At 50.0% G+C, this 18998-nt stretch overlaps 1 protein-coding gene across 6 annotated transcripts in view; it reads right to left on the reverse strand.

The window, feature by feature from the left end:
- Nucleotides 1-18998, reverse strand: part of LOC138776683 (probable DNA-directed RNA polymerase subunit delta) — a 51155-nt gene that overhangs the window by 10164 nt on the left and 21993 nt on the right. For all 6 annotated transcript variants that reach the window (XM_069956173.1, XM_069956169.1, XM_069956172.1 and 3 more), the window contains 5 exons: nt 2087-2108; nt 1972-1990; nt 1800-1841; nt 1215-1250; nt 2-40 (listed from right to left, as the gene is read on the reverse strand). In XM_069956173.1, the coding sequence (XP_069812274.1) occupies nt 2-40; nt 1215-1250; nt 1800-1841; nt 1972-1990; nt 2087-2108 (158 nt within the window). The remainder of the gene's footprint in view (nt 1; nt 41-1214; nt 1251-1799; nt 1842-1971; nt 1991-2086; nt 2109-18998) is intronic.

The raw sequence follows: 18998 nt of genomic DNA on the forward strand, positions 1-18998 counted from the left end.
CCTGAAAATCCACGGGGCGTCCATCACGGCCATCTTCCACCTATTACATAATAATAAAAAATAATTGCATATTATAAAGGGGATATTAGTCTGTCCTCCAAGTGCTGCATGTTGGGGGAGGTTTTATAGAAACATGTACATTGGAAATCCACTGGCCCAGATTTATTAGACCAGATGATGGGACTATAAATGCGCTGTTAGCACTGGGGATTTGGGATGAGATGTGAAAGTCACCACAATCAGTGATTTTGTCTTCTTGGTGGTTTCCGTCACATTGGGACCTTGGTGTGTGCTCTAGGTATGGCGTCTATTCTTTACATATGTGTTGTGTGTTTTGTTAAAGGGGTACTCCAGTGGGGGGGCACTTTTTTACTGGGACCGGGCAGGAGGTGGGCGAGGAAAAAGCCGTCCACTCACCTCCCCGGTTACAGCGGCAGGTCCCGCATCGCGGTGCTCCGGTGCCCGATTCCCAGCCGCTTCCCGAGACGTGACTTCTCAGGTCCGCTCAGCCACTCAGTGAAGGAGGCGGGATCTGAGCGGACTTGAAACGGATCCCGCCTCCTTCACTTCAAATGGATGGATGACATTTATATTTTTGTATATTTATTTTTGATTGTTGATATGCAATGACATTCGTTGTAAAGAAAAAAAAAGTTTTTGTTTTTTCACTTTACAGTTCATGTGATTGAGGTTGGTTTCACACAAGACAGTTTTTTTGGAAATCTGCCACTGGAATTTTTGAGCCAAAGCCAGGAGTGGATCCGGCAGGTAGGAGACATATAAGCGCTTCCTTTATTGTACCCATTACTTTGAATCCATTGAACCCATTACTTTGAAAATCTTAAGTCTTCCATTACTTATCAGCTGCTGCATGTCCTGCATGATGTGGTGTATTCTTTCCAGTCTGGAGAGTAGAAGGGGGTTTTCTATGGGGATTTGCTGCTGCTCTGGACAGTTCATGACATGGACAGAGGTGGTAGCAGAGAGCACTGTGTCAGACTGGAAAGAATACACCACTTCCTGCAGGACGTGCAGCAGCTGATAAGTACTGGAAGAGTTGAGATTTTTAAGTAAATGACAAATCTCTGGCACTCAAAAATGCAGAAAGCTCCAAATGCTGTTTTTCAAAGTTTTGTTTTTTAATACGTGATCCCCTGCAAACATGTCTGTGACTGATTATATTACTATACTATATGTTACTGTGAGATACTTACTCCAAATGCTCCAGACGTTCATCGATGTCGTCGCTGCTGTTGGTGATAGAATAGGGAAGATAGTGAGAACCAAACACACATTAGAGACATCAGTTTTCTGGCCAATAAGAAAAGGATAGTTCAGCAAACATTTTTTTTTTCTTTCAAATCAGCTGGTGCCAGAAAAGTGCCAGAGATTTAGAGATTTGTAATTTACTTCCATTAAAAAATCCCAAGTCATCCATTACTTATCAGCTGCTGAATGTCCTGCAGGAAGTGGTATTCTTTCCAGTCTGGAAAGCAGGAAAGGTTTTCTATGGGGATTTGCTACAGTGCAGTTCCTGTCCCAGACTTAGATGGCAGCATAGAGCAACTGTGTCAGACTGGAAAGAATACACCACATCATGCAGGACATATAGCAGCTGATAAGTATTGGAGATTTTTTTATATTGAAGTAAATTACAAATCTCTGGCACTTTCTGGCACCTGTTGATTCAAAAGAATTTTTTTTTGCTGAATTACCCCTCAAAAAACAAAAAAAAAAAGCTCCTAACACCTGTAATTTTTATAGGCTTGTTGTTTAAGACGAGACTATGAGATACTTACTCCCAATCGTCTGAATCCTCCGCGATGTCGTCGATGTCGCTCCTGTTAGTGATAGAATAGAGAAGATAGTGAAAACCTAACACACATTAGAGACATCAGTGATGATCGGGGTCTATAGGGGAGGAATTATAGGGTCACACAAGTTTTACATCTTCAGTTTAGATTTACTCACCCGAAATCCGATTCTTCATCTAAAGAAAAAAAAATAGAAAAGCGTTAGTTTAGAGAACTGCTTTATACATTGTAGAGATACATAGATACATAGAGATATTATAGACAAAACTCACCCTCGCCGTCATCCAGTCCAGCCTGAAATAGGAAATAGAGAGAGTAAGCAGAGGACATTGGTATATTGCTGAGCATGAGACCTCCTTCTGTGCCCATCTGACCTATGTGCTTGGATGGGATAGGGTGTAGGTGGGGGCACTATTACACTGCTCATCCAGGATTAGACACACACTCATTTCTTCCAATAACAGACGGGGGGCTGATTTAGTGGGCTATGAAGTAAAATGGTCAGATTTGTAATCCCGCTGTCAGTCCGCTCTGTGGAGAAGGTGGGGGGCAGCCCGAGGACCATATGGATAACATCTAGGTTTTTCCATGTGGTCCTGGGGCTGTCTCTACCTTTTCCACGGAGAGGGCGGACAGCGGGATTACTAAGCCGATCACATTGCTCTTGTATACTGCTCCCCAGTATCTTCATTGCTTCTGCCCGCTGTCCTTAGCCGCTGGTGGAACTCCAGAGACGGTCTGTGAAGTTCCACTGGCAGCTGCGGACAACGGGCAGAAGCCAGGAAAATATGGGGGAGCGGGCAGAAGCATCGGGGAGCGGGCAGAGGTATGTATATACTTTATTATTTTCTTTATACAGTCATCATCCATCGGCCATGCATCGTTATTACACGTAGTGATGCGCAGTCGGCGGCCAATGTTTGTAGGTCAGGACCAAAAATAACCAATCAGTCGATGATCATTGTCTTTATTACAAGGAGCAATAATCTGCAGAATCGGAGCTCTGGCTAGGAGGACCCCACTCTTTTCTAGCTGGGTGTCTGTTTGTGAACCAGCACACTTATGTTTGTGAACAGGTGTGAAGTATCTTTTCAACGCAAGGTATTTCTAGTTTTTTACACTCATACTTCTACTTATACCTTTGCCATCTTTGTCTTGGCCAATTGTTTTTTTTTTCTTTATTGAAAAATACAATTACAAACGGTAAAACGAGATATCTGAACAAGAGAGATATTGCAAACCTGATTGTGGCAATCCATTTCTGAGAAAATTCTGTTTTGTTTTTTTTTATGTGCTACATGACCACCTTCCCATTGGAAAATTTGCCCTTGATCCAATATGGCGGCCATCAAAATGGTGACGGAATATCAATAAAAAGTACAAATTCCCCAAACCAGCGCCGCAGATGAATATAATGAAGGTAGATGAGTAATCAGTGTCTGTGGATAATTTTATTAGAATCCCATCCAGTACACATTGGGGTAATATACCGTCATATTGTGTCACACATACATATACATATACCGTCATATTGTGTTGCATAGAAAACTCTCCTATATACTGCACACCCTATTTGTGGTAAAATGCGGACAATAAACTAACAAATCAGTGTAAGCTTTTATCTTAGATCTAGGGGATTATGTGAGTTATCCAGAATTATAAATGTATTGATTTATTTATTTCTGATTTATTTCAAGAACAGCGCCATGCTGATCCTCAGGTGTTATGTGGTATTACAACTCAGTTTTATTCACTTCACTAGAAAATGTGCTGCAATACCACAGAAAAACCGGGGACAATAGTGGCGCTGTTTATGGATGGGAGCAGCGATGGCCCAGATGTATCAAACTGTTGTTGTTGTTGGCAGTGTCAAACAACGGTCACTGTTTTATTTCTATTTGGATTGTAGGCAGATTTGGGTGTGCCTGGAATCCAATTAACCATAGACATCTGTTCAATATACAGCCATCAGAATGGCCATACAGTTCAATGTGTGCACAGTTTGAACAACGGCCGTTGTTCCTGCACTAGCGGCCGTAAATAATAGACAAGTCAATTGTTTGTGTGGCTGTAGCTAACAACCGCCATTGTTCAATACAGCGTGTGAATAAAAGATGCTGTTTGCATAGAGTTCAATGCAGTGCATTATTTTATCACAAGAACGGCCGTTCTTGTCATAAAAAATACATTGTGTGCGCATAGCTTAACACTGAAACTGGTGTCGCTGGCCCACAGCAACCAATCACAGCTCAGCTTTCAGGTGAATCTGTCAGGTCCACAGCAACCAATCACAGCTCAGCTTTCAGGGGAATCTGTCAGGTCCATACCAGGTACAGAGCTGCAGACACAGGCAGAGAGGTGATAGAGAGAGAATACAAGGGAAGCCTGGGTCTTTGCTGACGGCCATTTGCAGAGTTATACAATTGCATTTTCTATGCGCTCAATCATTTATTTCCTCTTGACACCCCGACCTCACTCACATATAGGAACCTACGCGCTATAGACACCCAACAACTGCTAGATACCGTACAGTTATCATTGCCCCCCACCTCTTCCCTCTCCTGTCCTAATTTGGCTGCCAAACAATACCACGTCACCCTCAAAACCACCCTGGACAAACTTGCACCCCCTATACCCCAAACAGGAAAGTGCCCGCGATTCCGGACTGGTAGAGAGCCAGCCTCGGCCGCCGTCCGATCACCCGCACACCCCCATCCCCCCCGCACCGCACACTCTGCCTGGCACTACAGGGCTGGCCGGCCAGAGTGCGGTGCAGATCCCCGCCCGCGCCGCCTAACCCCCAGTACCCGCTACCAACACCCCCGCCCCACCCCGCCACCGCCGCTCACCACCGGAACTCCGGCTCTCATCTGACCCTCCCCCCCCCCCCCCCCCCCGCCTTCCCCGGGAACCTCCGACCGCCGCCGCCGCCCGGACCTCAGCACTGCACTCTGACCCGGACCCCAACCTCGCGGCCCCGACAGAGCAGGATGCAGGACAGGTGAGATTACCCCTTAGGACTACTACTCCCACCATGCTCTGCTGGCAGGCCATGATGGGAGTTGTAGTTCTGCAGCCTGTGGCCATCCAGGTTGCAGAACTACAACTCCCACCATTTCTTGCTGACAGGTCATGATGGGACTTGTACTTCTGCAGCCTGTGGCCATCCAGGTTGCAGAAGTACAACTCCCATCATGGCTCTGCTGGCAGGCCATGATGGGAGTTGTAGTTCTGCAGTCTGTGGCCATCCAGGTTGCAGACCTACAACTCTCATCATGCCTTGCTGACAGGCCATGATGGGAGTTGTAGTTCTGCAGTCTGTGGCCATCCAGGTTGCAGACTTACAACTCCCATCATGCCTTGCTGACAGGCCATGATGGGAGTTGTAGTTCTGCAGTCTGTGGCCATCCAGGTACACGGGTACCTGTGATTTATGTTGGCATACTAGACCATATTATCTCATCAGGAAATCCTGAAGGTTTTTCCTGATGGTTTCCTGATGGTAAAAACGGATTACTGTCAGGAAATCCTGATACTTTCCTGATGACATTTGAGGCCTCCTGATCAGGATTTCCTGACAGTAAAAACTGACACGGACGTGTGAATGGGGCCTCAGATGGTGTTCTAGGTGTGCTGAACGTCTGTGGAGGAAATCCAAGACAACAGCCAACCTTCTACATTATAAGTCTATGCTTAGAAGCTACTACTCTGCTCTTCACTCTGCTAAGCAATCCTACTTTACCACTTTGATCTCTTCTCTTTCCCATAACCCAAAACGTCTCTTTGATACCCTCAACTCTCTCCTTAAACCCAAACCTCAGACACCCATCACTAACCTCTGTGCTGAAGACTTAGCCAACTACTTCAAGGACAAAATAGACACAATCCGCCAGGAGATCATCTCCCATTCCCCAGGTAATATTAATCCTATTCCCTCTCACTGTTCCTCCTCATCCTCTCAGCCTTTGAGCCAGTGACAGAGGAGGAAGTCTCCAGACTCCTCTCCTCCTCTCGCCCCACCACCTGCCCTAGTGACCCTATTCCCTCACACCTCGTCCAGTCTCTCTCTCCTGTTGTCACTACCTACCTTACTAAGATCTTCAACCTCTCCCTCTCCTCTGGCATCTTCCCCTCGACTTTCAAACACTCCACCATCACTCCATTACTGAAAAAACCCTCTCTTCCTTTTATCTCTAAATTGTTGGAACGTCTGGTCTATTCAAGGCTAACTCACTACCTCTCTGAAAACTCTCTTCTTGACCCCCTTCAGTCTGGTTTCCGTCCTCACCACTCTACAGAAACTGCCCTGACTAAAGTCTCTAATGATCTCCTCTCGGCCGAATCTAAAGGTGACCATTCACTTCTCATTCTCCTGGACCTATCTGCAGCTTTTGACACTGTAGCCCACCAGCTCCTCCTCTCCATGCTCTGCTCTATCTGTATGTGACACTGTAACCCACCAGCTCCTCCTCTCCATGCTCTGCTCTATCTGTATGTGACACTGTAGCCCACCAGCTCCTCCTCTCCACGCTCCGCTCTATCTGTATGTGACACTGTAGACCACCAGCTCCTCCTCTCCATGCTCTGCTCTATCTGTATGTGACACTGTAGACCACCAGCTCCTCCTCTCCATGCTCTGCTCTATCTGTATGTGACACTGTAGCCCACCAGCTCCTCCTCTCCATGCTCTGCTCTATCTGTATGTGACACTGTAGACCACCAGCTCCTCCTCTCCATGCTCTGCTCTATCTGTAGGTGACACTGTAGACCACCAGCTCCTCCTCTCCATGCTCTGCTCTATCTGTATGTGACACTGTAGCCCACCAGCTCCTCCTCTCCATGCTCTGCTCTATCTGTATGTGACACTGTAGACCACCAGCTCCTCCTCTCCATGCTCTGCTCTATCTGTATGTGACACTGTAGCCCACCAGCTCCTCCTCTCCATGCTCTGCTCTATCTGTATGTGACACTGTAGACCACCAGCTCCTCCTCTCCATGCTCCTGCTCTATCTGTATGTGACACTGTAGACCCACCAGCTCCTCCTCTCCATGCTCCGCTCTATCTGTATGTGACACTGTAGCCCACCAGCTCCTCCTCTCCATGCTCTGCTCTATCTGTATGTGACACTGTAGCCCACCAGCTCCTCCTCTCCATGCTCTGCTCTATCTGTATGTGACACTGTAGCCCACCAGCTCCTCATCTCCATGCTCTGCTCTATCTGTATGTGACACTGTAGCCCACCAGCTCCTCCTCTCCATGCTCTGCTCTATCTGTATGTGACACTGTAGACCACCAGCTCCTCCTCTCCATGCTCTGCTCTATCTGTATGTGACACTGTAGCCCACCAGCTCCTCCTCTCCATGCTCTGCTCTATCTGTATGTGACACTGTAGACCACCAGCTCCTCCTCTCCATGCTCTGCTCTATCTGTATGTGACACTGTAGCCCACCAGCTCCTCCTCTCCATGCTCTCCTCTATCTGTATGTGACACTGTAGCCCACCAGCTCCTCCTCTCCATGCTCTGCTCTATCTGTATGTGACACTGTAGACCACCAGCTCCTCCTCTCCATGCTCTGCTCTATCTGTATGTGACACTGTAGACCACCAGCTCCTCCTCTCCATGCTCTGCTCTATCTGTATGTGACACTGTAGACCACCAGCTCCTCCTCTCCATGCTCTGCTCTATCTGTATGTGACACTGTAGACCACCAGCTCCTCCTCTCCATGCTCTGCTCTATCTGTATGTGACACTGTAGACCACCAGCTCCTCCTCTCCATGCTCTGCTCTATCTGTATGTGACACTGTAGCCCACCAGCTCCTCCTCTCCATGCTCTGCTCTATCTGTATGTGACACTGTAGCCCACCAGCTCCTCCTCTCCATGCTCTGCTCTATCTGTATGTGACACTGTAGACCACCAGCTCCTCCTCTCCATGCTCTATCTGTATGTGACACTGTAGCCCACCAGCTCCTCCTCTCCATGCTCCTGCTCTATCTGTATGTGACACTGTAGCCCACCAGCTCCTCCTCTCCATGCTCTGCTCTATCTGTATGTGACACTGTAGCCCACCAGCTCCTCCTCTCCATGCTCTGCTCTATCTGTATGTGACACTGTAGCCCACCAGCTCCTCCTCTCCATGCTCTGCTCTATCTGTATGTGACACTGTAGACCACCAGCTCCTCCTCTCCATGCTCTGCTCTATCTGTATGTGACACTGTAGCCCACCAGCTCCTCCTCTCCATGCTCTGCTCTATCTGTATGTGACACTGTAGCCCACCAGCTCCTCCTCTCCATGCTCTGCTCTATCTGTATGTGACACTGTAGCCCACCAGCTCCTCCTCTCCATGCTCTGCTCTATCTGTATGTGACACTGTAGACCACCAGCTCCTCCTCTCCATGCTCTGCTCTATCTGTATGTGACACTGTAGACCACCAGCTCCTCCTCTCCATGCTCTGCTCTATCTGTATGTGACACTGTAGACCACCAGCTCCTCCTCTCCATGCTCTGCTCTATCTGTATGTGACACTGTAGACCACCAGATCCTCCTCTCCATGCTCTGCTCTATCTGTATGTGACACTGTAGACCACCAGCTCCTCCTCTCCACGCTCCGCTCTATCGGCCTCAAGGACTCTGCTCTTTCCTGGTTCTCCTCCTATCTCTCCGACCGCTCCTTTAGTGTATCACTTTCTGGCTCCACCTCATCTTCTCTCCCCCTTACAGTCGGGGTTCCTCAGGGATCAGTCCTGGGTCCTCACCTTTTCTTACTTTACACTTTACCCATCGGACAAATCATCAGCAAGTTTGGTTTTCAGTACCATCTCTATGCTGATGATACCCAGCTACATACCTCCTCCCGTGATATCACCCCCGCTCTTCTACAGAACACCAGTAACTGTCTGTCTGCCGTCTCTAATGCTATGTCCTCCCTATTCCTAAAACTCAACCTTGCTAAGACTGAGCTGCTTGTCTTCCCTCCCTCTGCTAACCGCCCCCCACCTGACATCTCTGTCTGTGGTGCAACCATAACCCCTACACAACAAGCCCGCTGCCTTGGGGTTATATTTGACTCGGATCTGTCCTTCACTCCTCATATTAAATCTCTTTCACGTTCCTGTAATCTGCATCTAAAAAACATTTCTAAAATCCGTCCCTTCCTTCCTGTCGAATCTGCTAAAACTCTCATTGTCGCTCTTATTCATTCCCGTCTAGACTACTGCAATTCCTTACTAATCGGCCTTCCATCCTCTAAACTCTCCTCTCTCCAGTCCATTCTCAATACAGCGGCCAGGCTCATCTCCATGTTCAGCCGCTATACAGATGCCTCCCCCCTGTGCCAGTTACTACATTGGCTCCCTATTAAACACAGGATTCAATACAAACTCCTCCTGCTCACCCATAAAGCCCTCCACAGTACTGCACCTCCCTATATCTCCTCCCTCATCTCTGTCTACTGCCCTACCCGTGCCTTCCTCTAACGACTTACGATTAACGTCCAGCTTAATCCGCACCTCTCACTCCCGTCTCCAGGACTTCATCCGAGCTGCACCAGTTCTATGGAATGCATTACCCAAGACTGTCAGACTCACCTCCAATACACAAAGCTTCAAACGTGCCCTCAAAACTCATCTGTTCAAGCAGGCTTACCAGGTTCCCTAATTTTGACTGCTACCCTAAAACCCAACACCCCCCCCCCCCCCCCTACACACACACACACACCAAGAATTTAAGCACTTAGACCTGTGCATGCAGGCATTGGCTGGTGACAGGTTCACCCACCCTTACTTGCACTGCCTTATTTATAAAGATGGCAGGACCACAAGAACAATGATGCACTTTGCCATTATGTCTCGCACCCCCTCCTGATAGTGTGTAAGCTCATGCATGCGAGCAGGGACCTCACTCCTCTTGTATGGATAACTATATGTATATCTCTGTAATGTCTGATTTCTGTCTATGTATGTACCCCCAGAATTGTTAAGTGCTGCGGAATCTGTTGGCGCTATATAGATAAAAATTATTATTATTATAAATTATTCCCTAATCTACAAAGCAGAAATCTGCAACATAAAATTCACAGTATAAAATCTGCTAGCAAACACAGTACATGTGAATGTTCCCTTAAAGACAAAGCAGCATGTGCTACATTTAGGCTGGATGTCCCCAAAGTATCCAAAAAACAAAAACTCCAGTATTGCTGCATGGTATAGACCAGTCCCCATATGTATACTGCTAGTAGATGAATGGTGGTCTGCTCATCCTGAATGTGCAGGGTAGGAGGATGGAGATAGTAGGGAGCAGCTTTGTACCTAATGGGCCCCATGTCAGGTGCACCAAACTACCCCTGCTCGCTCAGAGACCTGTCAGGGCAAAAATGCCCTAATGTGGGTGGAGCCATATGCTACACCCAGGGCATGTGACTGTGCCAACATGTGATGTTCTTTTTGGGCCATTTTTTATGTGTATTTTTTTTACAACTTGGCCCCGGCTACAAGCTGCCGTAACAATCTCCCCGACTATTCCTTTTGGATGGAACCAGTTTGGAGTACAGTAAATGATAGGGTGACCATAGGGCATTGGAGAGGAATTGGACCGGGCAGTGGTCGCTTTTATTAGGGTGCTTACACCCCGACAGGTCCCTTAGCAAGCAGGGGTAGTTTGGTGCACCTGACATAGGGCCTATTAGGGACATGGGTGCTCCCTACTATCTCTATCCTCCTACCCTGCACATTCGGGATGAGCAGACTACCATTGATCTACAAGCAGTATACATATGGTGAGATCGTCATATACTTTAGTACAGGGGCGTTGCTAGGGTCCTAAAACATCCGGGGCATGGGCCCTCTGAGTGCCGTCATAAGCGGATAGTAATAATGCCCCCTGCTGAGTCCCCATATAGTAATAAGGCCTCCTGCTGTACCCTCCATATAGTAATAATGCCCCCTGCTGTGTCCCCATATAGTAATAAGGCCTTCTGCTGTACCCTCCATATAGTAATAATGCCCCCTCTGCTGTTAACCCACAATTAACCCGATCACCATCCCCACGCACACTACCCCACCTGACCCCCTTCACTAACACACTACCCCACCTGACCTCCTCCACACACTACCCCTCACATACACACTATGCCATTTGACCCCCCCACACACACACATAGTGCCCCTTATGATAGCTAATGCCCCCACAGTACCTCATATAGTAGCCAATCCCCCCACAGTGCCCCATATAGTAGCCAATCCCCCCACAGTGCCCCATATAGTAGCCAATCCCCCCACAGTGCCCCATATAGTAGCCAATCCCCCCATAGTGCCTGGTATAGTATCTAATCCCCCCAATAGTGGCCCATATAGTATCCAATACCCCCTTAGTGCCTATATAGTATCCAATACCCCCATTAGTGCCCCATATAGTAGCCAATCCCCCCACAGTGCCTCATATAGTAGCCAATCCCCCACAGTGCCCCATATAGTAGCCAATACCCCATAGTGCCTGGTATAGTATCTAATCCACCCATAGCGCCCGGTATAGTATCTAGTGCCCCATATAGTATCCACTACCCCGAATAGTTCCCCATATAGTATCCAATACCCCCCAATAGTGCCCCATATAGTAGCCAATACCCCCATAGTTCCCCATATAGTATCCAATCTCCCCAATAGTGCCCCATATAGTAGCCAATACCCCCATATAGTAGCCAATACCCCCATAATGCCCATATAGTATCCAGTACCCACCAATAGTGCCCCATTTAGTAGCCAATACCCCCCAATGGTGCCCCATATAGTATCTAATACCCCCCATATAGTAGCCAATACGCCCCAATAGTGCCTCATATAGTCACCCAATCCAGACCCTCCCCTCTGTGCAGTGCCCTACTATTGACACCAGCCCGGCCAGCGCACTTCCCCACCAGAAAAAAAAACAAAAACAAAACCTCACCTGTCACCCGTTCCCAGCAGCTCCTCTCCCGGCAGTGCGCGGTCTTCTGTGATCTTCCCGTGCAGGCAGCATAGTTCAGAGACGCTGCTTGGGTCGCTTGCCCCTGCAGCCTCTATAATTCATGATAGAGGCTGCCTGACACATCCGGTAGTGTCTCTTTACCATGCTGCCGGCACTGGAAGATCACAGGAGACCGCGGGCCGCTGGGAGAGGAGCTGCAGCACTGCCCGTTCCAAAAGTATCTAGCAGCGGGCGGCCTCCTTATGACAACGTGCCCGGACGTGCTCCTCCAATCCAATCAGCTCAGAGCGGGAGCTTGGGGCCGCTGCGGTGGGCCGTGGTGCACGCATCCAATCAACACATGCGCCACGGCCTGTCGCACCGGCCCCACGCTCCCGCTCTGTGCTGATTGGATTGGAGGAGCACGTCCGGGCAGGCAGTAGGTGAGGCGGAGGGGCAGTCGCGACCATCAAAAGAGCCACATCTGGCCTGCAAGACCGGGGCAGCAAAGATCCGTGGCAGAAGCCTCAGTGTTAAACAGAGACTCTATGAGAGGGCTCACACGCTTCCTCTCTCCTCCACTCTCCGCTCCAAGAATTGACATGTCAACGCCGCTTGACATTGAGGCAGGCGGCACCCTTACAGTTTGGGGTCTACAGTATAGCAGCTTTTTGCCAGTAATTGTATGTTACACCTAATAATAAATCAGAGTGCATTCTAATATATATATATATATATATATATATATATATATATATATATATATGTATATATACAGTGCCGGACTGGGTCCCTCCGCCTGCACACTGGCTGTCTGACAGCTGGGCCCCAGACAGTAATACAGTGCTGCTGTCATCACCTGACTAGGCCCCAGCCTCGGCCCCAGCCTCAGACGCAGCAGCACTGTATTACTCTCTGGGGGCCCTGCCCAACATTCTGTTTGTGGGGGACCGCGGCCGCCGGATCCACTTGAGGCCGCTCTGCCCCTTTAAATTACCCTCCAATAGGAGCAGACGTGCCGCGCGCAGGCACGTCTGCTAGAGCGTCCTCCTCCCAGTGACATCACTTCCTGGACGCACACCGGCGCGGAGGAACAAGGAGCGGAGGCCAGGAGGCCTGAAGAGGGAAGAAGCCCAGGACGCTGCATGGGACCGGAGCTCCAGGAGGGAGAGAGACTGCTGGGGATCGCTGTGAGAGGTGAGTAGGTTTTTATTATTTTGTTTTTAATTCTACATCGGGAATGCTGCACAGAGGGGCTATGTATTGGGGGATGCTGCACAGAGGGGCTATGTATTGGGGGATGCTGCACAGAGGGGCTATGTATTGGGGGATGCTGCACAGAGGGGGGCTATGTATTGGGGAATGCTGCACAGAGGGGCTATGTATTGGAGGATGCTGCACAGAGGGGCTATGTATTGTGGGATGCTGCACAGAGGGGGGCTATGCATTGGGGGATGCTGCACAGAGGGGCTATGTATTGTGGGGGATGCTGCACAAAGGGGGGCTGCACAGAGGGGGGCTATGCATTGGGGATGCTGCACAGAGGGGTTATGTATTGGGGGATGCTGCACAGAGGGGGGCTATGTATTGGGGAATGCTGCACAGAGGGGGCTATGTATTGGGGGATGCTGCACAGAGGGGCTATGTATTGGGGAATGCTGCACAGAGGGGCTATGTATTGGGGGATGCTGCACAGAGGGGGGCTATGTATTGGGAGATGCTGCACAGAGGGGCTATGTATTGGGGGATGCTGCACAGAGGGGGGCTATGTATTGGGGGATGCTGCACAGAGGGGCTATGTATTGGAGGGATGCTGCACAGAGGGGCTATGTATTGGGGGATGCTTCACAGAGGGGCTATGTATTGGGGGATGCTGCACAGAGGGGCTATGTATTGGGGGATGCTGCACAGAGGGGGGCTATGCATTGGGGGATGCTGCACAGAGGGGCTATGTATTGTGGGGGATGCTGCACAAAGGGGGGCTGCACAGAGGGGGGCTATGCATTGGGGATGCTGCACAGAGGGGTTATGTATTGGGGGATGCTGCACAGAGGGACTATGTATTGGGGGGGATGCTGCACAGAGGGGGCTATGTCTTGTGGGGGCATGCTGCACAGAGGGGCTATGTATTGGGGGGATGCCGCACAGAGGGGCTATGTATTGTGGGGGGATGCTGCACAGAGGGGCTATGTAATGTGGGGATGCTGCACAGAGGGGCTATGTATTGGGGGGATGCTGCACAGAGGGGCTATGCATTGGGGGATGCTGCACAGAGGGGCTATGTATTGGGGAATGCTGCACAGATGGGGCTATGTATTGGGGGATGCTGCACAGAGGGGCTATGTATTGGGTGATGCTGCACAGAGGGGCTATATTTTGGGGGATGCTGCACAGAGGGGCTATGTATTGGGGGATGCTGCACAGAGGGGCTATATTTTGGGGGATGCTGCACAGAGGGGCTATGTATTGGGGGATGCTGCACAGAGGGGCTATGTATTGGGGGATGCTTCACAGAGGGGCTATGTATTGGGGGATGCTTCACAGAGGGGCTATGTATTGGGGGGATGCTGCACAGAGGGGCTATGTATTGGGGGATGCTGCACAGAGGGGCTATGTATTGGGGGATGCTGCACAGAGGGGCTATGTATTGGGGGATGCTGCACAGAGGGGCTATGTATTGGGGGATGCTGCACAGAGGGGGCTATGTATTGGGGAATGCTGCACAGAGGGGCTATGTATTGGAGGATGCTGCACAGAGGGGCTATGTATTGGGGAATGCTGCACAGAGGGGCTATGTATTGGGGGATGCTGCACAGAGGGGGGCTATGTATTGGGGGATGCTGCACAGAGGGGCTATGTATTGGGGGATGCTGCACAGAGGGGGGCTATGTATTGGGGGATGCTGCACAGAGGGGCTATGTATTGGGGGATGCTGCACAGAGGGGGGCTATGCATTGGGGGATGCTGCACAGAGGGGCTATGTATTGTGGGGGATGCTGCACAAAGGGGGGCTGCACAGAGGGGGGCTATGCATTGGGGATACTGCACAGAGGGGTTATGTATTGGGGGATGCTGCACAGAGGGGGGCTATGTATTGGGGAATGCTGCACAGAGGGGGCTATGTATTGGGGGATGCTGCACAGAGGGGCTATGTATTGGGGGATGCTGCACAGAGGGGGGCTATGTATTGGGGGATGCTGCACAGAGGGGCTATGTATTGGGGGATGCTGCACAGAGGGGGGCTATGTATTGGGGGATGCTGCACAGAGGGGCTATGTATTGGAGGGATGCTGCACAGAGGGGCTATGTATTGGGGGATGCTTCACAGAGGGGCTATGTATTGGGGGATGCTGCACAGAGGGGCTATGTATTGGGGGATGCTGCACAGAGGGGCTATGTATTGGGGGATGCTGCACAGAGGGGGCTATGCATTGGGGGATGCTGCACAGAGGGGGCTATGCATTGGGGGATGCTGCACAGAGGGGCTATGTATTGTGGGGGATGCTGCACAAAGGGGGGCTGCACAGAGGGGGGCTATGCATTGGGGATGCTGCACAGAGGGGTTATGTATTGGGGGATGCTGCACAGAGGGACTATGTATTGGGGGGGATGCTGCACAGAGGGGGCTATGTCTTGTGGGGGCATGCTGCACAGAGGGGCTATGTATTGGGGGATGCTGCACAGAGGGGCTATGTATTGTGGGGGGATGCTGCACAGAGGGGCTATGTAATGGGGGGATGCTGCACAGAGGGGCTATGTATTGGGGGGATGCTGCACAGAGGGGCTATGCATTGGGGGATGCTGCACAGAGGGGCTATGTATTGGGGAATGCTGCACAGATGGGGCTATGTATTGGGGGATGCTGCACAGAAGGGGCTATGTATTGCGGGGATGCTGCACAGAGGGGCTATGTATTGGGTGATGCTGCACAGAGGGGCTATTTTTGGGGGGATGCTGCACAGAGGGGCTATGTATTGGGGGATGCTGCACAGAGGGGCTATATTTTGGGGATGCTGCACAGAGGGGCTATGTATTGGGGGATGCTGCACAGAGGGGCTATGTATTGGGGGATGCTTCACAGAGGGGCTATGTATTGGGGGGGATGCTGCACAGAGGGGCTATGTATTGGGGGATGCTGCACAGAGGGGCTATATTTTGGGGGATGCTGCACAGAGGGGGCTATGTATTGGGGGATGCTGCACAGAGGGGGCTATGTATTGGGGGATGCTGCACAGAGAGGGGCTATGTATTGGGTGATGCTGCACAGAGGGGCTATGTATTGTGGGGGATGCTGCACAGAGGGGCTATGTATTGGGGGATGCTGCACAGAGGGGCTATGTATTGTGGGATGCTGCACAGAGGGGGCTATGTATTGTGGGGGGGGGGGTGCTGCACAGAGAGGGGCTATGTATTGGGGGATGCTGCACAGAGGGGCTATGTATTGTGGGGGATGCTGCACAGAGGGGCTATGTATTGGGGGATGCTGCACAGAGGGGCTATGTATTGGAGGATTCTGCACAGAGGGGGCTATGTATTGGGGGATGCTGCACAGAGGGGGCTATGTATTGGAGGATGCTGCACAGAGGGGCTATGTATTGGGGGGATGCTGCACAGTGTGGCTATATTTTGGGGGATGCTGCACAGAGGGGGCTATGTATTGGGGGATGCTGCACAGAGGGGCTATGTATTGGAGGATGCTGCACAGAGGGGGGCTATGTATTGGGGGACGCTGCACAGAGGGGTTATGTATTGGGGGATGCTGCACAGAGGGGCTATGTATTGGGGGATGCTGCGCAGAGGGGCTATGTATTGGGGGGATGCTGCACAGAGGGGGCTATGTATTGGGGGATGCTGCGCAGAGGGGTTATATATTGGGGGATGCTGCACAGAGGGGCTATATTTTGGGGGATGCTGCACAGAGGGGGTAATGTATTGGGGGGATGCTGCACAGAGGGGGCTATGCATTCTGATCTCCCATACAGCATCCAGTGTACAATACACCTAAGATCCTCCAACTATAACAGCTGGAGACACTACAACTCCCAACATTTACTGACAGTCTACAGCTCTTAGAATATGTTGGGATTTGTAGTACAGTGAATAGACAATCCTATGATAACAACTGGCGCTGTAGAGATTTATCGCTGGACCTTCAGGATCCTCTACATAGCAATTATTTTTAAAGGGTCATCCTCTCAGAAACTACAACTCTCATTATACCCTGAGAGATTTAGTGTAGGGTATTCTGAGAGTTCTAGTTCGACTGAAAACATGTTATTCATTAGGAAGTTGTCACAGATACTGATGAATCAAGGAAAGGGTCGGGTCAGCATGTCCTGTCTCACTGGATTTTTATTGGTGGGCCCCAAGGATCATTTCCTCTGGTGGGCCCCAGGTACCCCAGTCCGACACTGTATATATATATATATATATATATATATATATATATATATATATATATATATATATATGTTTATTTATTTTTATTTAAAGGAGTACTCCAGTCATCATGCAAAAATAAAATTTATTCTTAGAACGTATCTAGCAGACAATACACAGAACCCTGCTGACATGGTCATTTTTGTAATTACATATCAATAAATAGTTGTACCATGCCGGGTTTGTTACAGCGCGCTCTCCTCCAGTGCTTTCCTCCATTTGCGCCAAATCCGGAGCTCCATGCTGTCTCACACACGGAGAGTGACCGGCACAGTTCCTCACCGCTCACAGCTCGGCCGCTATGGAGGATGGCCGGGCTGCTGTGCACTGCGGGGGTCCATAGCTGTGCTGCTTGACAACGTCCCGGCTCTACAAGCAGATGGGGAAGCCTGTCATGGAATCCTCCCCCCCCCCCCCATTACAATGCGGAGGAGATGCTGCCGTGCGAGTGGTGGGGGGAGGATTCCACTACAGGCTTCCCCATCTGCCCGTATAGCCGGGACAATGTACAGCAGTCGTTGTGCCTTCCCTTCCATAGGCCATCCTCAGAACATTGTGCAAGAGCAGCGGTGGCCCCGTTCATCCATAGGGCACCTCCCCCTTGACAAACCCGAGCGACATGTCAGCGGTGCTGTATGATGGGGGATTACACTCCAGGCTTCCCTGTCTGCCTGTAGAGCCCGTAGAGGGACAATGTCCAGCGGCACCCCTCTTGTATGTCAGCATCTCAGTGGCTGTGTAATGGGGGGGGGGGATATCACTGCAGGCTTCCCCGCCACCCCCTCTGTGACTCTACAGCTGTTAAATTCTTTATTTAGAGAAACAGCAGGGAAACACAACAACACTCCAGTGCGCCAGTACACATAGCAAGTTGTGCACCAAAATAACACAGGAGCAGCTGTGTACAACTCCCATTATGCCTTGGTGACATTACATGATGGGAGTTGTAGTGATGCAACTTGGAGAGCTCCAGATTGCAGAACTACAACTCTCATCTTGTACTGTCACCACAATGAGGATGGGGCTTGTAGTTATGCAACCAGGAGAACTCCAAGTTGGAAAACTACAACTCCCATAAAGTGTTGTCCCCACACCATGATCATGGGAGTTGTAGTTCTACAACCTAGAGCATTCCTGGTTGCATAATTACAACTCCCATCTTGTACCATCACCACAACATGAGGATGGGGCTTGTAGTTATGCAACCAGGAGAGCTTCAGGTTGCAGAACTACAAATCCCATACTGTACCATATATATTATAATTATTTTTTATTATTTGACCTTAGAGATCACACAGTAGATCCTGATCCAGTGATAGCATTGTCACATATTACTGCACATCTGGATAAAGTCTTAGGCCAGGCCCATGTATGTGTGCTATGTGATTTCCCTCTCTACCTTATAGGAGTATATTCCTTCCTATGTCCGCAGAGGTGCTGGAGATCACATAACACACACAGTGCATGAGCCCGGCCATAGACCACAGCCACCACCCAGCAGTTATCATGGCCCAACTAAGCCCCGCCCCCTGCATGGAACATGGCAAAATGGCAGTTGGAAATGGCTGAACATGGGGAATAAGTAACAGGGTGTAAGGTATTTATAGCTCCCCATTCTACACATCTCCTCCCATCACCACTGTCTCCTATGGGGGGGGGGCACCTATGTGATCATGTGACCAGGGAGGAGTATCTACAGGTACAGATACTCCTGGACAGGACACCCCACTATGTACACAACCCCATCTCTATACAAACATCCCACAGTGTATCCTATCTGCTATACCCTGCTATACTGGATGG

The sequence above is a fragment of the Dendropsophus ebraccatus genome, unplaced genomic scaffold, assembly GCF_027789765.1.
Source record: "Dendropsophus ebraccatus isolate aDenEbr1 unplaced genomic scaffold, aDenEbr1.pat pat_scaffold_462_ctg1, whole genome shotgun sequence".
Taxonomy (NCBI): domain Eukaryota; kingdom Metazoa; phylum Chordata; class Amphibia; order Anura; family Hylidae; genus Dendropsophus; species Dendropsophus ebraccatus.